At 38.4% G+C, this 18,809-nt stretch overlaps 1 protein-coding gene across 5 annotated transcripts in view; it reads left to right on the top strand.

Annotated features, from left to right (window-relative positions):
• Window positions 1-18,809, top strand: part of ZFYVE28 (zinc finger FYVE-type containing 28) — a 151,181-nt gene that overhangs the window by 96,243 nt on the left and 36,129 nt on the right. For 4 of the 5 annotated variants that reach the window (XM_048303972.1, XM_048303971.1, XM_048303970.1 and 1 more), the window contains exons 7-8: window positions 1,435-1,536; window positions 9,458-10,819. In XM_048303972.1, the coding sequence (XP_048159929.1) occupies window positions 1,435-1,536; window positions 9,458-10,819 (1,464 nt within the window). Of the gene's footprint in view, window positions 1-1,434; window positions 1,537-9,457; window positions 10,820-10,972; window positions 10,992-18,809 lie in introns of those variants that run through there. The other variant, XM_048303973.1, reaches the window with a different exon arrangement.

Genomic DNA, 18,809 nt, shown 5'->3' with positions numbered 1-18,809 from the left:
TTGGCATCAAGTAGAAGTTAGAGGAGAGTAGCCTTGAGCTTTCACCGAGCAAAGTAGTAACATTTGCTTATGCAGAACATAAGACATGAGTCAGTAATAACTGCTTCACTTTGTGGCAACCTGCTTGTTGAAGCTTGGAAAGCACAGAAAACAAAGATGAAATGATGTATCCGTGGCAACAAGAGAATTTGTCTTAAGCCACAAAAAAAAAAAAAGTGACTTGCAAAGGAAGCAACTTTTTCTCTCTCTCATCTCCTCTTCCCTGCTCCTGCCCTCAAATCCCTAATCCCCTGGTCTTTTTTTTTTTTAATACTTCAGAGGAACTCATATAGCTTGTGACATCAGGAGAGGCTTTGGTGGTCACATGGTGCTTGCTAGGGAATAACTGGTGGCCAAAGTACTTTGATGGTCTTGTTAGTTAGCTGAGGATCCCTGTTACTCTGGATGATTTGGATTCTGGATAGCTCTCTGAAGCAAAATGTGGTTTTAGTTTAAGAAAAGGAACATGCCTTTGAAATACCTTGGGTAACAGAGCACTGACACTATGGACAGGAAGGGGAAAATGGCCTTAGAAAAAGAAAACTGATGTCATCTCAAGTGTGAGAATGGGTTGCCTTTGGGAAACGTACACTGTTTTTGCAGTGGGCAGAGGATTAAACAGTTTTAAGAGGAGTGGTGCCTGGTGGGAATCCACTCTCAGACACAGTATGGTATGGTACAGCAGATAGGAAGGTGAATTTTGTTTAATCCCTGACACACAAACAGGTTTGGGCAGTGGTGATTTGGTCAGGAGGAGCTGTTGAGATATCTACAGTGAAGTACATGGAGGCTCTCAGGATTGTGAACTTACCTGTTTCCGGGGAAATTTGTACAACTGCTGAGTTGATTTAGAAGCATGGTTTCTTCAACATGTGTTTTATGTGATTAAGAATATCTGTTTTCTTTTTTTACTATATGTCAATACCAGGTTATATTTATCCTAGAGGTAGAAAACTAGGAGCTCAGGAGTCCACTGCCTTACCTGGAAATTATTTAGACTGGAGAGAAAAAGACATCTGCAGTATCTCAAATCAGTGGAATTTCCCCAGTGGACTTGATAATAGGTTTCCTTTGGTTTCCTTTGTGGTTTTGTTTTATTTTTTTTTTTAATCAGTCAGCTGCAGCAATGAAATAAATGTGTGTTCTTCCCTTTATGCTTCCATTGCTTTTTCTGCCGTGTTTAAGGGGGGAACAGAGTGGAGAGAATCTTTTTCCTGTTACTTTAAATGGCATCTAATTCTAACTATGGGTGAATAAGACAAAAATACGATAACGAGATGTAGTTAAATGTCATTCTAATGTTTATGTACAGTTGCTTTTGTGACTATTCAGTGGTTGCTCTGTGTAATAAAGTTTTCATTTCTGTGTGTGTTCATGCATGTGTTTGAATTACAGTGGCCTTGTTGTCTACTCCGAGGGACCATTAAACCTGGACCATAAACCAGAAGATATGTCTGAACTCTTCAGACCTTTTCACACTTTGCTAAGAAAAATAAGGCAAGTAATAAAAGATAGGTGTAACTGCTTTTCCTCTGAAGTGAAAATCAGAGGCCTGAAAACTCATAAATGCTTAGAAAAGTGTTTCTGTTTGCTATGTTAACCATAAACTGCATTTTCCTCTCATCAGCCTGATACACCCGTGAAATAACTAAATGTAGTTTTTCATTTCATGGTAGTTTTCTGAACTTTTAATCTCTGTGATAGTTTCTTTTTCCTGACTATTATTTTACAGCATTTCACATTTTCCTTGTGGTTTGATGATGCCTGAAATACTAAAGTTAGAGTTTATTTTTGGGAGATTCTGTTTCTGATTAGCATCAATGTTTCTGTTTAACTAGGCTTATTACATTTTCTTGTTATGCTTTGATGCAATACTCAGATAATTCTTAACCTAATAGAAATGACTATCAGTTTTTCATATTGTAAATTTATTTTTTTACAGGATGAATCACTTTATACTTCTTTCCATAATGCTTCAGTCTTGGTTACCATTGGAGATGTGGGCTTTGGCTCAAGTGTAAAGAGCATTAAAATATTTTTTTCTTAGCTGAGGTCTTTAGAAGACCTGTGATCTGTTACTTTGGAGAAATTAAGCTGTATTTTTAAACAATCTTGTTCACTCCTCAGGTATTTTATCTGGGTGTTAAAAAATTTTCTTAATCCATAAGCCCCATTATTTTCTTGGAATTCAAATTTATATACCAACTGCAACTTTTATTCCTAGAAATCTCTAGACATAATTTGGCAGGTATTTTTTTTTTCCCCTGTGTCCAATTTTCAGCAGTTTATCGCCTTCCCTGGATGTCATGGTGACAGCTTGATGTAAGAATAGTTTTCACATAGTTTATCCAGATTGATCTCCTCTCATCCATTAGAGGTGAGGCATCTCCTGAGGGAGAATGTAAGCTCTGTCAGGGGTGGTTTGGGGGGGAGCTATTTCTGAAGCAAGCCTTTATAAATATCTAGACCACATCCTCTTGTGTCCCTTGAAGACTTCCTAGTATTTTTGTCTAGAAGTCTTATTTTTACGTGCATTAATGATATTCATATTGAAATCTGAGAATTAAAATTGGCAAATCAACATGTTTGGTTTGTTGGGGTTTTTTGAGTGATTATGGTTTTATAAAACACTGGGTTAAGAACAACAACATGAATTGAGAAACAAAACAATTTAGAAGGGAGGAAAAAGCTTTATTGGTACCGAAGCTTGAAAAGTGCATGAAGTTACATTAAAATACTTTATTCCCAATATGTGGCTATTGCAGATGTTTTCACCAACATTCCACTTGCTGTCTAAAGCCAAAAGGATATTTAAAAGCTAATATGCTTCTCATCATCTGTATTTTCTGCTTTATCCTCATATGTTACAATGTGGAAAATGAAAATCAGTGAAGTCAGTGTATTGCACAGTCCATTTCAGTTACTGTGAACTTAGTTCTGGGGTTGAGAACAGATTTGTGAAATGCTTGTTTGCTCAATAACTACGGTTTTCAGTGCAAACTTTAGAAAATAAAAAGACTTCCAGATTCAGTTTTGGAAAAGTTCTGATATACTTTAAGACTTGTATTTATTCTGTGAAGGAAAGGGAACATTAAAAAAATGTGATTTCAGTTGTCTAGGAGACAAAGTTTGCAAAGCGTTCTTAGTGAGATAACATCTATCAGAGCAAAAATTCAAGCAAGAAGTAATATGAAATTCCATGTCTGGCAGTCTCTGAATTGAACTCAAATACTGGCAAGAACTGAGCTCAAAAAGATCTTTTAGTAATATTCTTGAATGAAAAATACATTGACTGAAAATAACGAGATACAAATAAGTGTGCTGTTCATGTAGGATAATTGAATTACTTTTAAAAGTACCTAAGCTATGTAGGTTTTTTTTTTCTTATCAGAGGTTTTTTTGACTCATCAGGCTGCAATCCCTACTCTGTGAGAATGTTCATAGAAACCTCTGAAGAATATGGAATGAGATATTTGATCCTGGTATTTCTGCTCCCCAGCGAAGGAGGAGTGTTTTATCCTGGAGTCTTTTCTCTGCTCTCTATCACCAGTAGTTAAGGCATGAAAATAGATTCAGAAGTCTTCTGTTGAAAGAGCTGCATTTTGTATTGCAGTTGTGTGCCTGTTGTAAGAATATAGAACAACATCTTGGTGCAGAATGTGATCACATCCCAGTGAATTTCTCTGTAAAGTTCTGTAACTTTTTAGCCAACTAAATATTATAGCTCATGGAGTAACATCAAATACAGAGCTGATTGTTTTGTAGGGTTACAGGTAATTAATTTTTAAACTGTATTGTCCTAAAATATCCATAAGGCAAAGATAAGTACTGTATTTAATTATGTTGATCCACGTAATTTAATCAGAACTAGCAGAGAAGATAAATATCTATTAGGTACGAAAATTTTTGGTGTCCTGGTAGCTGACAACTTTGAAAACAATAGATTGTTGAGACTCTGAGAAAAAGCAGTAAGGGTTCTTGCTTAGTTTTTGGAAAGGTTGAGCAGCAAATTATGGCTTTGAATGTTTTAATTAATATCTAAGCCAGGTGCTTGTGTTGACTTTTATTTTGTATGTAAAACATTAGCATTGATACTTTATACATCTACAAATGCATAATTATATAGTAGTGTTACCTCTGTGCTTTTGAAGCTAAGGCATTTGAACTGTTTCTGCCAAACTACTGCAGTCAGCTTAGGAAGTATACAAATCACATCATCTGCTCTATGCATAGATATGTAACTTAGGTGCCTATGGCACTGAACCTTCTTGTGATAAAATACTACCTCTGCTGTATATGTTTCTGAGGCTGCTGTATAGAGATTTTCAAAAGTCAGCAAACTTGGAATTTTGCAGTACTCCTTAATTCTGCCGTATTTCTGAGCTCCTTGCTTTCCTGGTGCTTGTTTCTGGACCATTACAAGTGATGGCAGGGTCCCTGTGGTTTTTGGTGGTGCAGAATCAAGCAAATTGCACCTCAAGTGGTGCAGGGTGCTGAATCAGAGGATTGTACCATTTTAAGTATGCTGAAACCTTTCTGTATCATTGTCTAGAAATGAAATGCAGTATACATGCTGTCTGCGTGTTAAAGAATTGGGTGGGGGCAGCATGAAATTTGTGTTCTTTTAGAGTGTGCACAGTGATTGGGGAAAAACTGGCTAGTTTTCCAAGGTGGCTGTGTTCAAAACTTGTAACTGATTCAAAACTCTGGCAGTAATGGAGTGCCAGTGCTGTTTGTTACATATCTCAGTGTTGGTTTCTCAGCGTGGATGTGTCAGACAGATCTGTGGACTTTGGTGTGCAGAGCTGAGTGCAGAGGGTGTGTGTACATGCTCTGGGCTCCTACAGTGGCAGCTCCACTGAGGCAGCTGGTTTTGCTCCTTTGGAGCATGAACTGAAGCACGGGCTGGCAATAACAACAAAGCTATTCTCTGACAAGGCAGTTTAAAATTCTAGTCAGAATAGGAGCAAAGTTAGTGGAGGAGGCTTTTGAAGAATGTGCAGGATTAAGGTGGCCTCGTCCTCTGTTTAGCCGAACTTGTCTTTAAATTGACATCTGGCCTCATGTCTTTGAAGAACTCATTTCTGTACCCTGGATATTGGCAGTAGAGTAAAATACATTCATTTTCGCAGTAGTTTTCAGGTTTCGCAGTAGGCAGAGCAAATCTCTTCTTCTGCTTGTAGCAGGCAGAGCACATCTGAAGAACTTGCTTTGTTTTTGTGCCAGTAGCTGTAACCACTGAAAGAAAAACGTTCCTTGTATTTTGAAAGCTAGATTGCCTTTCTGTGATACAATGCCAAAAAGAGTAAAAGCAGGTGAAACCTCACCATGCACTTTTTAAAATTCAGTATTTTCTGAAGCCTTTCTGAGAAGAAGGCAGTCTGCTGCTTGTCAGGGGTGGATTGCAGAAACTGACTTTACCTGTGGCTTCTGAATAATGTAAGCAGAGGAAGAAATTCTTTTTGCCCATATGAGCACAATGAGTTAAAGGTTCTTCACAAAAAGGAACCACTGAAGTAGCTACAGTTTAATTAAACCTTATAATTTACTGATGACACCTGATGTTTAGTTTTTTAGTAGTGAAATGTCACATTTCTGTCCATATATTGGTTAACATTAATTTTCAGTATCTTCATAGTCATTTTACAACATGGCAGGTTGGCAGTGACTCCTGTATAATCTAATATACAGTATATCTAAAAGGTAACTGTTGACCAAACATTTGTCATCTTTAAAAATGGCTGGTGAATCTAGGGAATTTTTAACCAGAGAAATGAAGATAATTACCTGAACCTCTTCTAGAATAAGCTGTATTTGTTAATAGCAAAATTTCCAATGTTTGAATTAGGAAAATGAGCATATTCCCTTTGAATTTAAAGCAGGATTATTTCACGACCAAAATGATAGGACTGGTAGACTACCACATGTAATTCAGCTGGTTATGTTACTCTTCCAAGGCTGAGTGGATCTGACTCACCTAAAAAGACAATGAGGACTGTCTGCTGATTTCACTGATGGTGGTTGTTGTTCTTGTTATTATTATTGTTATTTTTTTAATCAGGCTTTATTTACTCTCCTCAATTTATTTACTATATGTGAGGGACAAGCTTAAGCCCTTCACTGTTACATTTGTGTGCTTACTCTTGTTTCTTATGTTTTTTTAAAATGAGAACTCCCAACTGTTTTTAAAATCTCATGTTACTTTGTTTATGCTTATAAAATTCTACATCAGTATTTCTGTAAAAACTAACAAAATGAAAATTCATAATTCAAAGCCTCATGGCAGCAATTATATTATTCTATGTTTTTATTAATCCTATTGATATAGTTATTTCAAAAATAAACGATGATAATACTACTGTATTTATGTTAACCTTAAAGCTTAAGCCATTCTCTGTTTGTTTTTAAGGTGTTGTTCAAGTGCTTAATCTCTTACAGACACTGGTTAAATACAAGCTCCGAGTAATAGTAAGGTGGTATCATTACATCCTGTGTTGACAAAAGAAAGGAGTGTATAGATATTTAAAATGTTCTAGTGTGCCAAATAGCAATACTGGTTTATAGCTTACTAGGCAGGTGGGTCTAACAGAGATTGCCCATTTTCCTTTCTTACTCATTTATGACTGAAAAAAAAGTCAAACTTTGGATTTGAAGGTGCGTATGGAATGATTCCGTGAAATTCTGACTTCTCTGTCACAGAGTGTGAGCAGTGAAAAGGGAGGATACAGTAGTGTAATTGTTCTTACAAGGTGGTACTTCTCGAGGCTTAGAATTTTTTTTCAGGGTCACATTACTGATATAAGCAAGATTTTTTAAGAAATAAAATGCTAATTGCGTGGAATATACATAGCCATAATTTTTTCTGACTTAAGCATGCTTATTTAAACTGTTAGCTTTTTCAAAATGCAGGTAGCTGATGGCACAAGTGTCCCGGTTTGAGACAAATTAAGGGAAACGTCTGAAATGAATGTTCTCAGATAGAAGGGAGGTTACAACCACCCCTCCCCCACCAGGTTTGGAAAGAATTTTTCCTCGGAGGAAAGTGAAAAAAGAAAAAAAAAAGTTATTTATTTAACAAACACAACGCATGCAGGCACGGGAGAAGAATAATGCTAAATAATAAAACCTCTCACTGTGGAGAAAACCTGGGTAGATTTCAGAGTTGTTTCTGTCGCTTTCTCTTCTCAGAGCTGGGTCAGCTTGGGCCCCTCCAGGCCGAGGTATAAGGTCTCCCAGCGATGTTTTGTTGTTGTTGAACAGTCTGGAAGACAAGAAGAAGAAACCGAAGTTCCAGGAAAACTCCTTGCTTTAGCTAATGAACAAACAGCTAGCTAGAAAGCGGGAGATGCCACTCTCTTCCCTGCTGCAGAAGTGGAGCAGCCGGGCAGGAGAAGCCAGCGAGCTTATCTCTGTTTTTGAACAGAGTGCCGAAAGAATTCCACCGGCTCTCCCCTCCCTTCCTTACAGAAAGGCACAGGATTCATGTCTAGGCATAAAGCAAGCGATAGGAGATACACATCATAAAGTTACCCCAACAACAAGTCAGATAGTAGTGATGTGTTTTTTGAGCTATTTGAAAAACTGCTAGTACTTGTGAAAATATTTGATCTTTGAGCTAACAAGTTAAGAATGTAAACCACTGACTGGAAATCAAGATTCAAAAAGTTGAATGTTTCTTTGGTTTTTTGGTCTCTTTTTTTACACTAAAGTTACTCCTGTAAGGGAATTCTTTTAATATGTGCATATTATTATTATTACTATTATTATTATTATTATTATGTGCATATTATTATTGTTGTTGTTGTTATTATGCCAACTGTATGTCATCTGCTAACAAATGATTCCTAAACACATGAGGAATAATGGACTCCTAACCTCTGTTGAACAGGTTTTGCTTTTCCCTTCCATTCATTTATGCTAAAATACTCTTACTGATCTTTGAAAATGATGGCAGCAGTTCTTGACAGAGGATATTTGTGTATGTGGCTTCTAATTGAGAAGGACAGTGTAAATCAAATTCAAACCTAAAATTAAGTGCTGCTGTGTCTTGCGGATTTGTTTTTAAGTTACCAAGCACTTAAAAACACTTTTATTTCAGGTGCCCATAGTCCTAAACTACAGTACTGAGGACACTTGGTAACACTGGAGATGCTGCATGTGTACAGGAAACACAGTTTACTAAATTGCTCAGTGTTTGCTTCTAGATCTGCCTTGTTCTTAACATCATGCAGAAGCTTTACTCCTTAATGACCCAGTGTGGCTTAACCCCAGCTGACAACTCAGCCCCATGCAGCCACTTGCTCACCCCTCCGGTGGGTTTGGGGAGAGAAGCAGAAGAGTAAAAGTGAGAAAAGTCATGGGTTGAGATAAAGGCAGTTTAATGGGTAAAGCAAAAGCCCCACACACAAGCAGAGCAGAACAAGGAATTAATTCACCACTTCCCAAGGAGGGTGTTCAGCCATCCCCAGGACAGCCGGGCTCCATCCCACGTCACCGTGACTCGGGAAGACAAACGCCACCACTCCGAACATCCCCCCCTTCCTCCTTCTTCCCCCTGCCCTATGTACTGAGCATGGTGCCATATATATGGTATGGAATATCCTTGGGTCTTCTGGGGTCAGCTGCCCCAGCTGTGTCCCCTCCCAACTCCTTGTGCACCCCCAGCCTCCTCGTGGGTGGGGTGGGGCGAGGAGCAGAAAAGGCCTTGGCTCTGTCTAAGTCCTGCTCAGCAATAGCAAAACATCCCTGGGTTATCAACACTTCTTCCAGCACAAATCCAAAACACAGCCTCATGGTAGCCACTGTGAAGAAAAGTAGGCTTATGCCAGTCAAAACCAGAGCACTGACTTCAGTGTTTGAGGCAGGAGAGAGCCAACTTCCAATTCCTGTTTCAGTGATCAGGCTTCCAGATATCAGTGTTACATAAGCAAGATTATGATTTTATTGAATTCTTTTATCTAACAGTATAATGCTGTGAAACTTTTGCAGTACCCTTTTGCAGAATAATTTTCTGAATCAACTTGAAGGATGGAAAATTGGTTTGCTAATGAAAGTCAAGTTTGTGAATTAAAAAATTAAAATGACAAAATAAATCTAATTGTGGCTGACATTTTCACTTAAGTGGTGGGGAGGGGAAAAGTTTCATTTGTGTGTGTGTTTTGATTTATTTTGAGGCTTCACTACAAGCATGTATGTAATTTTATACCCTCTGTTTGCATGAGTAATCTTAAAGTCAGGCATTGGTAGTCACATGCTCTGGATATGAATGCCAAATGCAGCTTGCATTACACAGCTGAAAGTACTCCGTGCCCTCAAGTTCTGGATTTCTGCACTAACAGTAAAAGCTTTTTTAAAATCTGTAACATCAATGCCTCATCATTATGAGTGACAAGTGATATGTGTATTTCTTCATTTTCAGGGATCTCCTTCAGACACTGACCGAGGATGAACTGCACACACTGGAGCGTAACCTCTGCATCTCTCAAGATGTAGATTTTCCTGTCAGAGCAGATCCTGAAGTACCCTCTGTCATTACACCAGGCATAACTGCAACTTTGCCTCCTAAGGAACTTTCAGCAAAAGCTGAGAACACGGAGGCTGAGCTGGCTTGTTCCATGCAGTATGATGAGCAGGAGCTGGAGCAGCTGAACAGGATGGTACACAGAGTTGGAGATGAAATGTCTTCTCTGCTTTCCCCTCCAAGCATCTGTCAGTCTCCAGCTCACAGACCTAGCCTAAGAAATAGTTCCAGCACAGAAGCTTCACCAACAAGACACCATCTTGACAACTTAACTGATGAAGAGGACAGAGTTTTTTTTATGGATGACCTAGATGGAGCAGGAGAAGCTCTTGCTGGGTTGGATTCAGTAAGTGATACATTTGCTTGGGTGAATAACCCTTGCCACGATTCAAAACAGAACCTGCAATATAGAGATGCTTTGCTTTATGAGAATGGCCATCAGACAGAGGAAGCTTTGCTTTTAAAAGATGCTGAAAGTGACTTAAGCAATAACAATAATGTTGAAGATGGAAAACAGATGTCTGGCATTTCAGTTCCAAATTCATGCAGCTGTCTAGAAGGTCCAGACTCACAATTACACCTCAATGGCTGGGATGCATATGCCGATGATGCAGAAACAGCGGAAGTCATAGCTCACAGGACAGGGGGAATGAAAATATCTGCTACTGTAATATTCAATCCTAAATCTCCTTCTAGCTCAGAATCCCCAGTAACAACTCCAGAAGCAGCTATTAGTTGTGTTCCTGGATCTGCTAATCCATTAGCAAATGAGGAGGAGGATGAATCCCATAAACTCAGTATAGCTGCCACAAACTGTCTAATTAATTCCTGTGTGTGTTGTGGCAGCTGTGAAGACAGCAGGGAGGACGGTGTTGAAGGTTTAAAGGCTAAACATTCTGCAGGAGGTGTTGTAAATGCTTCATACACATTAGTAAAGTCTAAGGAAATGGACCATGTAGATAGCTTGGACAATTCAGTCCCTGAGCAGGAAACATTAAAACCTGAAACTTCTGCTTTGTTAGCAGAAAGAGACTTTGGCAGTGAAGAGCAAAAACTGCCAATCTCCTCTAAGTGCCTGGCACATTCCTCAGGTTCACAGGTAGGAGCAGAAAGTGACTCCCAAGGAGAAGCAGAAAGCATCTCAAATCAGCAGAAGTGGGAGAAGAGAAAACAACTGTGTGATAAAAAAATGGACTACAATGAAGATGCTAATAGTGAAAGGACAGCAAAGGAAGATGTAAAGTCAAGATCTAGTTCAAGGTAAGAGCAACTTGATGTCTTGGTAGTAATTTGCATGTGCATAAATTCCTGTATCCTTGTACTGCACTGACTGGTGTATCATTAATGTAGATTTTAAGGACAATAGAGTGTTGCAGGGTTAAGGAACTTATCCATATTTATTTTTTAATGCAGATAACTTTTTATTGGATGTTGACTTTTCTGCAAAAGATTTGAAGAACATCTGAATTTTAATCGTCTAATGTCTCTGTATCATTGAAATCAATGTTACGTTACCTGCTTAATATATCCAAGAGGGCATTGCTGCTAATGGTACCTGGGTCATTGCTTCCATTGTACTCTGCTGTTTTACAGGAAAAGTGTGTCTGGCAAATACTAAAAAGTTAACTTTGCATCAGTGCATGGGATTATCTAAACACGTTTTACCTTGGCTTCATTTGAGAGAGCGGGGTTGATGTGACCATATTGCCTGTGGGCACAGATGTGTCTATGAATGTGTGTGTGCTGAAGGAGCCTAACAAAGTGCAGAAGTGGCTTCTAAGCCTATTGGACCACTTCAGCCAAAGTTGATAGAAGAATAGAGGTCATGGGTTAAGGTTCTGCATATTTAATGACAATAAGGAACTTGATAACAGGGAGATAATGTAATTAATGCTTGTAATAAAGCAAATGGCGTGCTTCAGTTCAACTTTTATTAGACACTAGGGATCTTACAGAGATCAGTAGGAAACCTGACTTCATTTTGGTTTACTGTTTAGAGGATAACCTGTTTCGTAGTGAGTCCTCAGTTTCCCTGAAGTATTAATATCATGAAGCAGAGGGCAGACATTAGAGGAGTTACCTTTGTTCTCTGTATTTCTGTGACAGCTGGCTTTCTTTGTGTGTATGATGCAGGATCTCTCATTTTGTTATGTTCTTAGAGCTCAAGATAACACAGTGGACGTAGCTTGAACCATGAAGCATAACCACAGTATAAAGGCTACAGAAAAAAGTGTACCAATTGAATTATGAAATATTTTACTGGTAGTGGAAATAGAATCATGAGTTTTTTGTCCTGGACCTAATTCCTTTTACAGGTTAAATACAACTTAGCATGCACAAAACTTGACTTTTGAGAAGGTAATTTTGTCTTATTATTCTGACTATTTACTATCTTAGGCTTGCAAGTATGATCATATTTAAGGCTTTACAACAGTGTTTCCGAATGAACTTCATTTTAAGACGTTATTCACAAATCCCTTTGTCATTCCATGATTTTACAACACTTCAAGTGTAATACTGCTTAAAAGTAATTTAATGTGTTTTAATGTAAAAATTAATGTGTTGAATTAGTTTCCTCATAAATTATACAAAATTCAGACTATTTGTCTACCAGTTTTTACCTTGGGTAGGTTGTTAAATGAAATTTTTGAGAACAGGTCTGAAAAATATAACAAAATTTTATGTATCTATAAGCTACTATTTCAGCCTCCCATGTTTTGTGGATGTACTAACTTCTCCACTGACTTGTCCAGCCTCTATTAATATTGTTTAAAAACTTCATCTGAGAAATGTCCTTTTACAGAGAGTTCTGTAAGTCTGTGTTCCCACTTGCTTTTGTTTGCTCCTGATTCCTGTCTGGCCTCTCCTGCCTGTTGTGGTTTTGTAGACCTAAGTCACATTTTGTCTATGTGGTTACTTTTTCAGATTGGAAAAGTCAGAGCCTACTTGATCAGAAGTTGTCCACAAACCTTTGATCATGCCTTCTCTCTTACCCTAAACAATTTTCAATTATACGATTTACTCCTAGCAATAAGTGAATCAGAACTGCACTTACTCAAGATATGAGCAAACTCTGGATGTGCACAGTGGCATAATTGTTTTCTGATGGTTTTCAGTGGTTCCTGGTATTTGACTTGGGATTTTTTGCTAAGTGGTGTGCTGAGGTTCTTTTTGAAGTTGTCTGCTAAAGCCCCAAGATGCTGCTTGTGATCTCAGAGGCTGTCATTCTGTATCTGATGCTAAAATTGTTCTCCATGTGTTTACCAGTTAAGTCTTACCATTTTATTACCTTTTAGTAAGGTTATTCAGTCTTTGAGATCCTGGGCAGTTCTTCAGTCTGTTCTGGTTATTACCCTGAATAATCTTGCATTGGTAGTAACCTTTCAGAGCTCATTGCTCTCTCTGTTTTTGCAGATCATACACAAAAATAAAGCTCCCAGGGTGCTGAAGAACCTCAGCCATGACATCCCACCCTTCTGAGAAGTGATTGTTTAACAGCTTCTCCCTTGTGATTAAAAATTATTTATCCTTTTTGGACCCTTCCCTCTTAATGTTTTAGCTCCTTAGTTTCCTTAAAAGCCTTTAAGGAGGTATTTTGACAAAACCTGTTTGGAAATCCAGAGGCTTGACAGATGCATCACCATTCTTCTCAAGCTTCTTGACCCCTTCACAGAGCTCCCAAGAGGTTCCCTCTGCAGAAGTCACGTTACTTCTTCCCAGGCAGATCTTCATATTGTTGTCTACTCATTTTAGCTTTTGATGCATTTTATGTTGCTTGGTATGAACATCAGGCTTACAGAGCTAGAGCTGTTTGAATCCCCATGGAGTCCTTATTTTTAGGGATTGCCACCTTTGGACTCCAGGCATCAAGGAAGTTTTAAAAGAGAGCTTAATAATTAATCTCATTCATTCTTGAGTTCTAAAAGTCTTGGGTGAGTGTTTTTGAATATTTCAACAAGTCAGTGGGATTTGTCTGTTTTAACCATAGCCTCTTACACAGTTACTTTGTTGATTACTTCTAACTAGCTGTATTTATTATTGAGACTACAGTACATCTGTTATTAATTGGCAAGTATTCCACCTTTGCAGCAGTAGAGCAGTAGGGATGGAGGTATTTTGTTGCTAGATTGTTGCTGCTTTATTTGGGCACATACTAATATCAACTCCTTTGGTATGTTCAGTGAAAGATGGAGATACTGGGGTTCTACTGAGAACTAGATTAAAAATTTATATGTGGATAGATCCTATTTTTTCTTTATATATATGTATAGATTTGGGTCTTGCCTCTGAATGACTAGTCATGTTATCAGTAAAAGAGATAATTCAGTTACAAACCAGAACTTTGTGGACCTTTCCTTACTCATGCTGCCTGGGCAATGACTAATCACTGCTTTTTGATGGTATTTTTAAATTGGAAGATCACATTAGACTTCTGTGACTGCTCCCTATTACATACTTGTGAATGCCAACTTAACCATAGGGGAAATGTTGGAGACTGTAGATTATTTTCAGAATGATGGACCCATTAGCTAGAACAATAAGCAATGTCATACACATGGAATAGCTGCAGGATAGGCTCATTCATCAACTTGATAAATGTATTTACTTTCTAGTTACTGTAAGTCACCAAGTAGAAGAAAATTTTCTTTCCTTTTTTGACTAAAGCAGCTCTCAAATGTGTATATTGTGACACGAACTGTTTGTTTTAGTAAGTCAGTCATCTTACTACATGATATGACATTATAGGTGTAATCTCTGTGATCCAAATTGGTTTACCATAATAATCCTTGTAATAATCTGAAATATCTGGTATTTCAGGCTTCTCTGTCTAGCCTCAAAATTCAGTGGGGTTTAAAATGCAGATTAAACACTTTTCTACTAAAGATTTCATAGAATCATAAAATGGTTTGGGTTGGAAGGGACTTTAAAGATAATCTTGTTCCAAACCCCTGCCATGGGCAGGGACACCTCCCACTAGACCAGGTTGCTCAAAACCCCATCCAACCTGACCTTGGACACTTCCAGGGATGGGACATTCACAAATTCTCTGGGCAACCCATGCCAGGGCCTCACCACCCTCACAGTTAAGAATTTCTTACATCTAATGTAAACCTACCCTCCTTCAGTTTGAAGCCATCTCTCCTCTTACTACCTGCTCTTGTAAAAAGTCCTTCTCCATCCTTCTTGTAGGCTCCCTCCAGGTACTGGAAAGCCTCAATTAGGTCACCCCAAAGCCTTCTCTTGTCCAGGCAGAACAATCCCAATTCTCTCAGCCATTTCCTCATAGGAGAGGTGCTGATCATCTTGGTGGCCTCCTCTGGACTTGCTCCAACAGGTCCATGTCCTTTCTGTGCTGGAGACCCCAGCACTGGATGTCGCTCTGCAGGAAGGGTCTCACCTGAGCGGGGCAGAGGGGCAGAATCCCCTCCCTCAGCTGCTGCCCACAGTGCTTTGGATGATCCCAGGACAGGGTAGTTTCTGTGCTGTGAGTGCCCATGGCTGGGTTGTGTCCAGCCCCTCACCCACCAGCACCCCCAAGTCCTCAGGGCTGCTCTTGATCTGTTCATCCCCAGCCTGTGTTGACACCAGGAGCCGTCCTGACCCAGGTGCAGGCCCTTGCACGTGGTCTTGTTACAGCTCATGAGATTCCCGTGGGCCACTTCTTGAGCTTGTCCAGGTCCCTCTGGATGGCATCCCATCCTTCAGGTGCGTGAACTGCACCACTCAGCTGGGTGTTACCTGCAAATGTGTTGAGGGTGCACTTGATTCCTTCATCTGTGTCATTAATGAAGATGGTAAGTAATTCTGGTCCCAGTTCAGACCCCTGAGGGACGCCACTTGTCACTGATGTCCATCGGGATTTGAGCCGTTGACCACTGCCCTCCGGATCTGACCATCCAGCCAATTTCTGATCCACCTAACAGTCCATTCATTGAATCCATCTCTCTCCAATTCACATAGAAGGATGTTCTGAGGGACTGTGTCAAAGGCTTTACAGAAGTGCAGCTAAATGTCGTCCCGTAGCCCTTCCCTTGTCTGCTGATGGAGTCACTCTGTCACAGAAGGCCATCACTGGGTATTGACAAGTCTCTACTACTTTGGTTTTTAAGTCATAGCTAATGTTATGCCTTTCTGTGTTATTTGCTTGTAAGTATCTCAAAGATACAAAACACCAACAGCACGAGAGTCTTGGGCAGCAGAGCTAATGAGATGCAAATACAAGAAAAGCACCAGCAAAGATGTAGTATCTGATCTGCTGAAGGGACAATGTGATAAATAAAGGCTGTCATGTAGCAAAACAAACTGTTAAGGGGGGAAAGCCATGTAAGAATAGAACAGAAGATGATAAAACTATGACAAAGCACCATTTGGTGTTTTGGGGTAAAAAAGGACAAGTTAACACCAAAACCAAGCTTTAAATCTGTATTTAGTATTCCTTGGTTTTCAACGGGAAGCAAACTGTACAGATTTTAAAAGAAATGTTCATTTAAATGTAAAATTCTGCCTGCCTTTCACAGAAGAAAGAAAATTACAAAGAGGGAAGGTAATTTTTTGGTGTGTTTTGTAAATATTTGTCGTTCCGTTCTTTCCGGAGCTGAGAAGTCCATGTAAACCTGCTAATATTTTATGAAGTTTGGCAACCTGTTTGATATTGTCATACAATGCTGGTGTTTTCATGTTTTAGTCTTAAATACCTGGTTGTGTTGCACGTTTGTTTATCTACATACTGACTTCAAAACAGCTCTGACATAAAAAAAGGGATTATTAAGCATGGTTTCTCGCTTTTCCACTGCAGGTCTATTTAAAATGTCTAGCTTAAGTTTTACAATTTTTTTTTTTTTTTTTGCATTTTCCTTGATCTGTTTGAATGTATTCTTGAAGCTTTATGCAGTGCACCTGAGAACTGGCAAAAGGAGCTGTAAATGGTACTGAGGAGAATTTCTTACCTTGACCCTTCCTGCAAGCTCTAGCTGTGTCCATTGGCTGTTCGATGCTGGTGCTGTTTGCATTTACTTGTGGGGGCTAAAAAATAGAATATTTTGCCATATGCTTTTGCAGTGTAAGGAGGAGGAATGAGGCAACCTTGGAAAAGCATGTTTTGCGATTTGTTGATCTATATTGGAATTCTAGAATAAGAGGAATAATTTTTCTTTATCTTGGTATTCAAGTTGTCTCATTTCTTAGTCTTGCAATTCTTTAATCCTAAATTGCATATATTGTACAATGTTTATATATTACAATTGTCTGTAATGTACTATATTAAAAATTTTATTTCCTCAGCATATTAGAATAACTGTGTAAAAAGATGAACACCTGTTTCAGACAGTTGGTTTCTAATTTTGATGTTTTTGGCCTGTATTTTATTTTGTTCACTCCTTAGCAACATGTGATATGTGTACATTTTCAGTACAGCAACTTTAAGATAAGCAATTCCACCTTTATAAATGCATGGAAAAGAGCCATTTGTATTTTGGGGATGGCTAACACTTGCTAAGAGAACAAAACCAAATTCACACAAAGTTTCTAGCTTGTCTTAGTTTCTAGCTTTTGATTCTACAAGTACTCCTTTATCAAAACTAGATTAATTGATATTGAAATGCAGATTAACTTGATTAAATGTCTTAAATTCATGCTTTTCTATAATTTTCCCATCACAGTAAGACTTAAGAAAATTTTGTATATTTTTACATGAAAATGTTGCCTTTTCCCTAAAAAATTAATGGACAGCTGTGCAAGTTCACATAAACAAAAATATGTCTGTTAATGTCTTGTACTGATTAGTCTTTTAGCTAGCTATTCAGGAGAAAGAAAAATTCTCATCAGCAAAAAGCAAATAGTAGTTGATTGGGAACCAAACATCAGCCTTTTAACTGCAAAACTTCCCTTAAGCAATCGTTGATCTGGCTGTTGATTGAAGTTCTTTGTTCCCCTTCTAGTATTCTGTTTCTTGCCTTTGTGCAACTAGCCAAATTCAGATTCAGTATAAATTAATTTTTTCAGTCCCTCCTCCCCTTCTTTTTTACAATGCAGGTCTCAAATTAGAAGTGGCAGTGTTTTACCTTGTTTGTTGAACACTGATTTTGTGCAGTATCCAATAACAGCACTGCCGTTACGGAGCTTTAGTGTGCAAATAGGAAGTGTCACTGTTTTATACCAGCTTCCCTTTTACGAGGTCCAAATATCAATTAAAGCAACAGTGAACCATATTAGCTTTCAATGTAGGGATTCCTGAAATAACAGGTGAAAAAGTTTTAAAAGGTAATTTTTGAGTGGATTTGGTGTTACACATGAGGCTTTAATGTAGTGAGCTAGTTAAACAATACTTGTGCCTATTAACTATTATATTATGAAATGTAATTGTATTCAATCAATAGCATTCATGAAGAAACCATCCCCTGAAACAGAGGTTTAATTAAATGTGAGAGGCTAGAAACACATTCCAGTAGAAAAAAACATGGATTAAAAAAAGATGGCTTTCAGTTTGTTTTTTTCTTAGAATAGTTACAAAACATGGCCAACAGCTTTAAATAAATGGTTCATCGGTTCAGTCTGCCAGTATTCCATGAAAAGAGGCAGCCATATCACCCCGTGTCACTTTGTTCCGTGTCCTCAAATCTTTATTCTGTAATTTTATCAGAAGTGTTGAAGAATTATGTTTTGATGAGCATGGATAGTGGTCTTATCCAGTGCTAGAATGTAATTTTTGAAAGAGCACTGTAGGCATTTAAGACCTACAAATTAAAGAAACTTTTGCCACCTTACCCAGTTTAAGCAATCCTATGAATCCCAATCCAACACAACGCTATTGCAGTTGAGCACGATGTGGTGAAGCTCAGGTCACCTGTGGGCTGATGTGGTAAGGAAGGGCTAGCAGCTCTCAGCTGCAGAATGCACAGATTTTCTCCTGTAATTGTTCTAATGAATGTGTGTGCTGAGCCATCATCAGCTGATAATGGGAATCTTGAGATGTGAAAAACAGGTCAATTCACCTCAGGATCTACCAGCACCTTAGAAAAGCAGAGAGGATCTTCAGGCAGACATTAATAAGAAGAAAATTTTACAGTTACCCTGAGTCTGTGTGTACTGAGAGGGAAAACAGTGAGTATGTCAGGAGTCTATTTTATTTGTTGGTTGTGGTTTTTTGTTTTGTTTTGCTGGGGTTTTTTAAAAGCTAGTTAGTATAACAGATAGTATAAAACAGAGTTAGCATTACAGGATTCCCTCTTCTTGGTTCTAAATAAACACAGAA

The sequence above is a fragment of the Corvus hawaiiensis genome, chromosome 5 (genome assembly GCF_020740725.1).
Source record: "Corvus hawaiiensis isolate bCorHaw1 chromosome 5, bCorHaw1.pri.cur, whole genome shotgun sequence".
In the NCBI taxonomy this organism is placed as follows: Eukaryota; Metazoa; Chordata; class Aves; order Passeriformes; family Corvidae; genus Corvus; species Corvus hawaiiensis.
The sequence above is the reverse complement of the archived record's forward strand: the minus strand, read 5'-3'. Positions and strand labels throughout refer to the sequence as shown.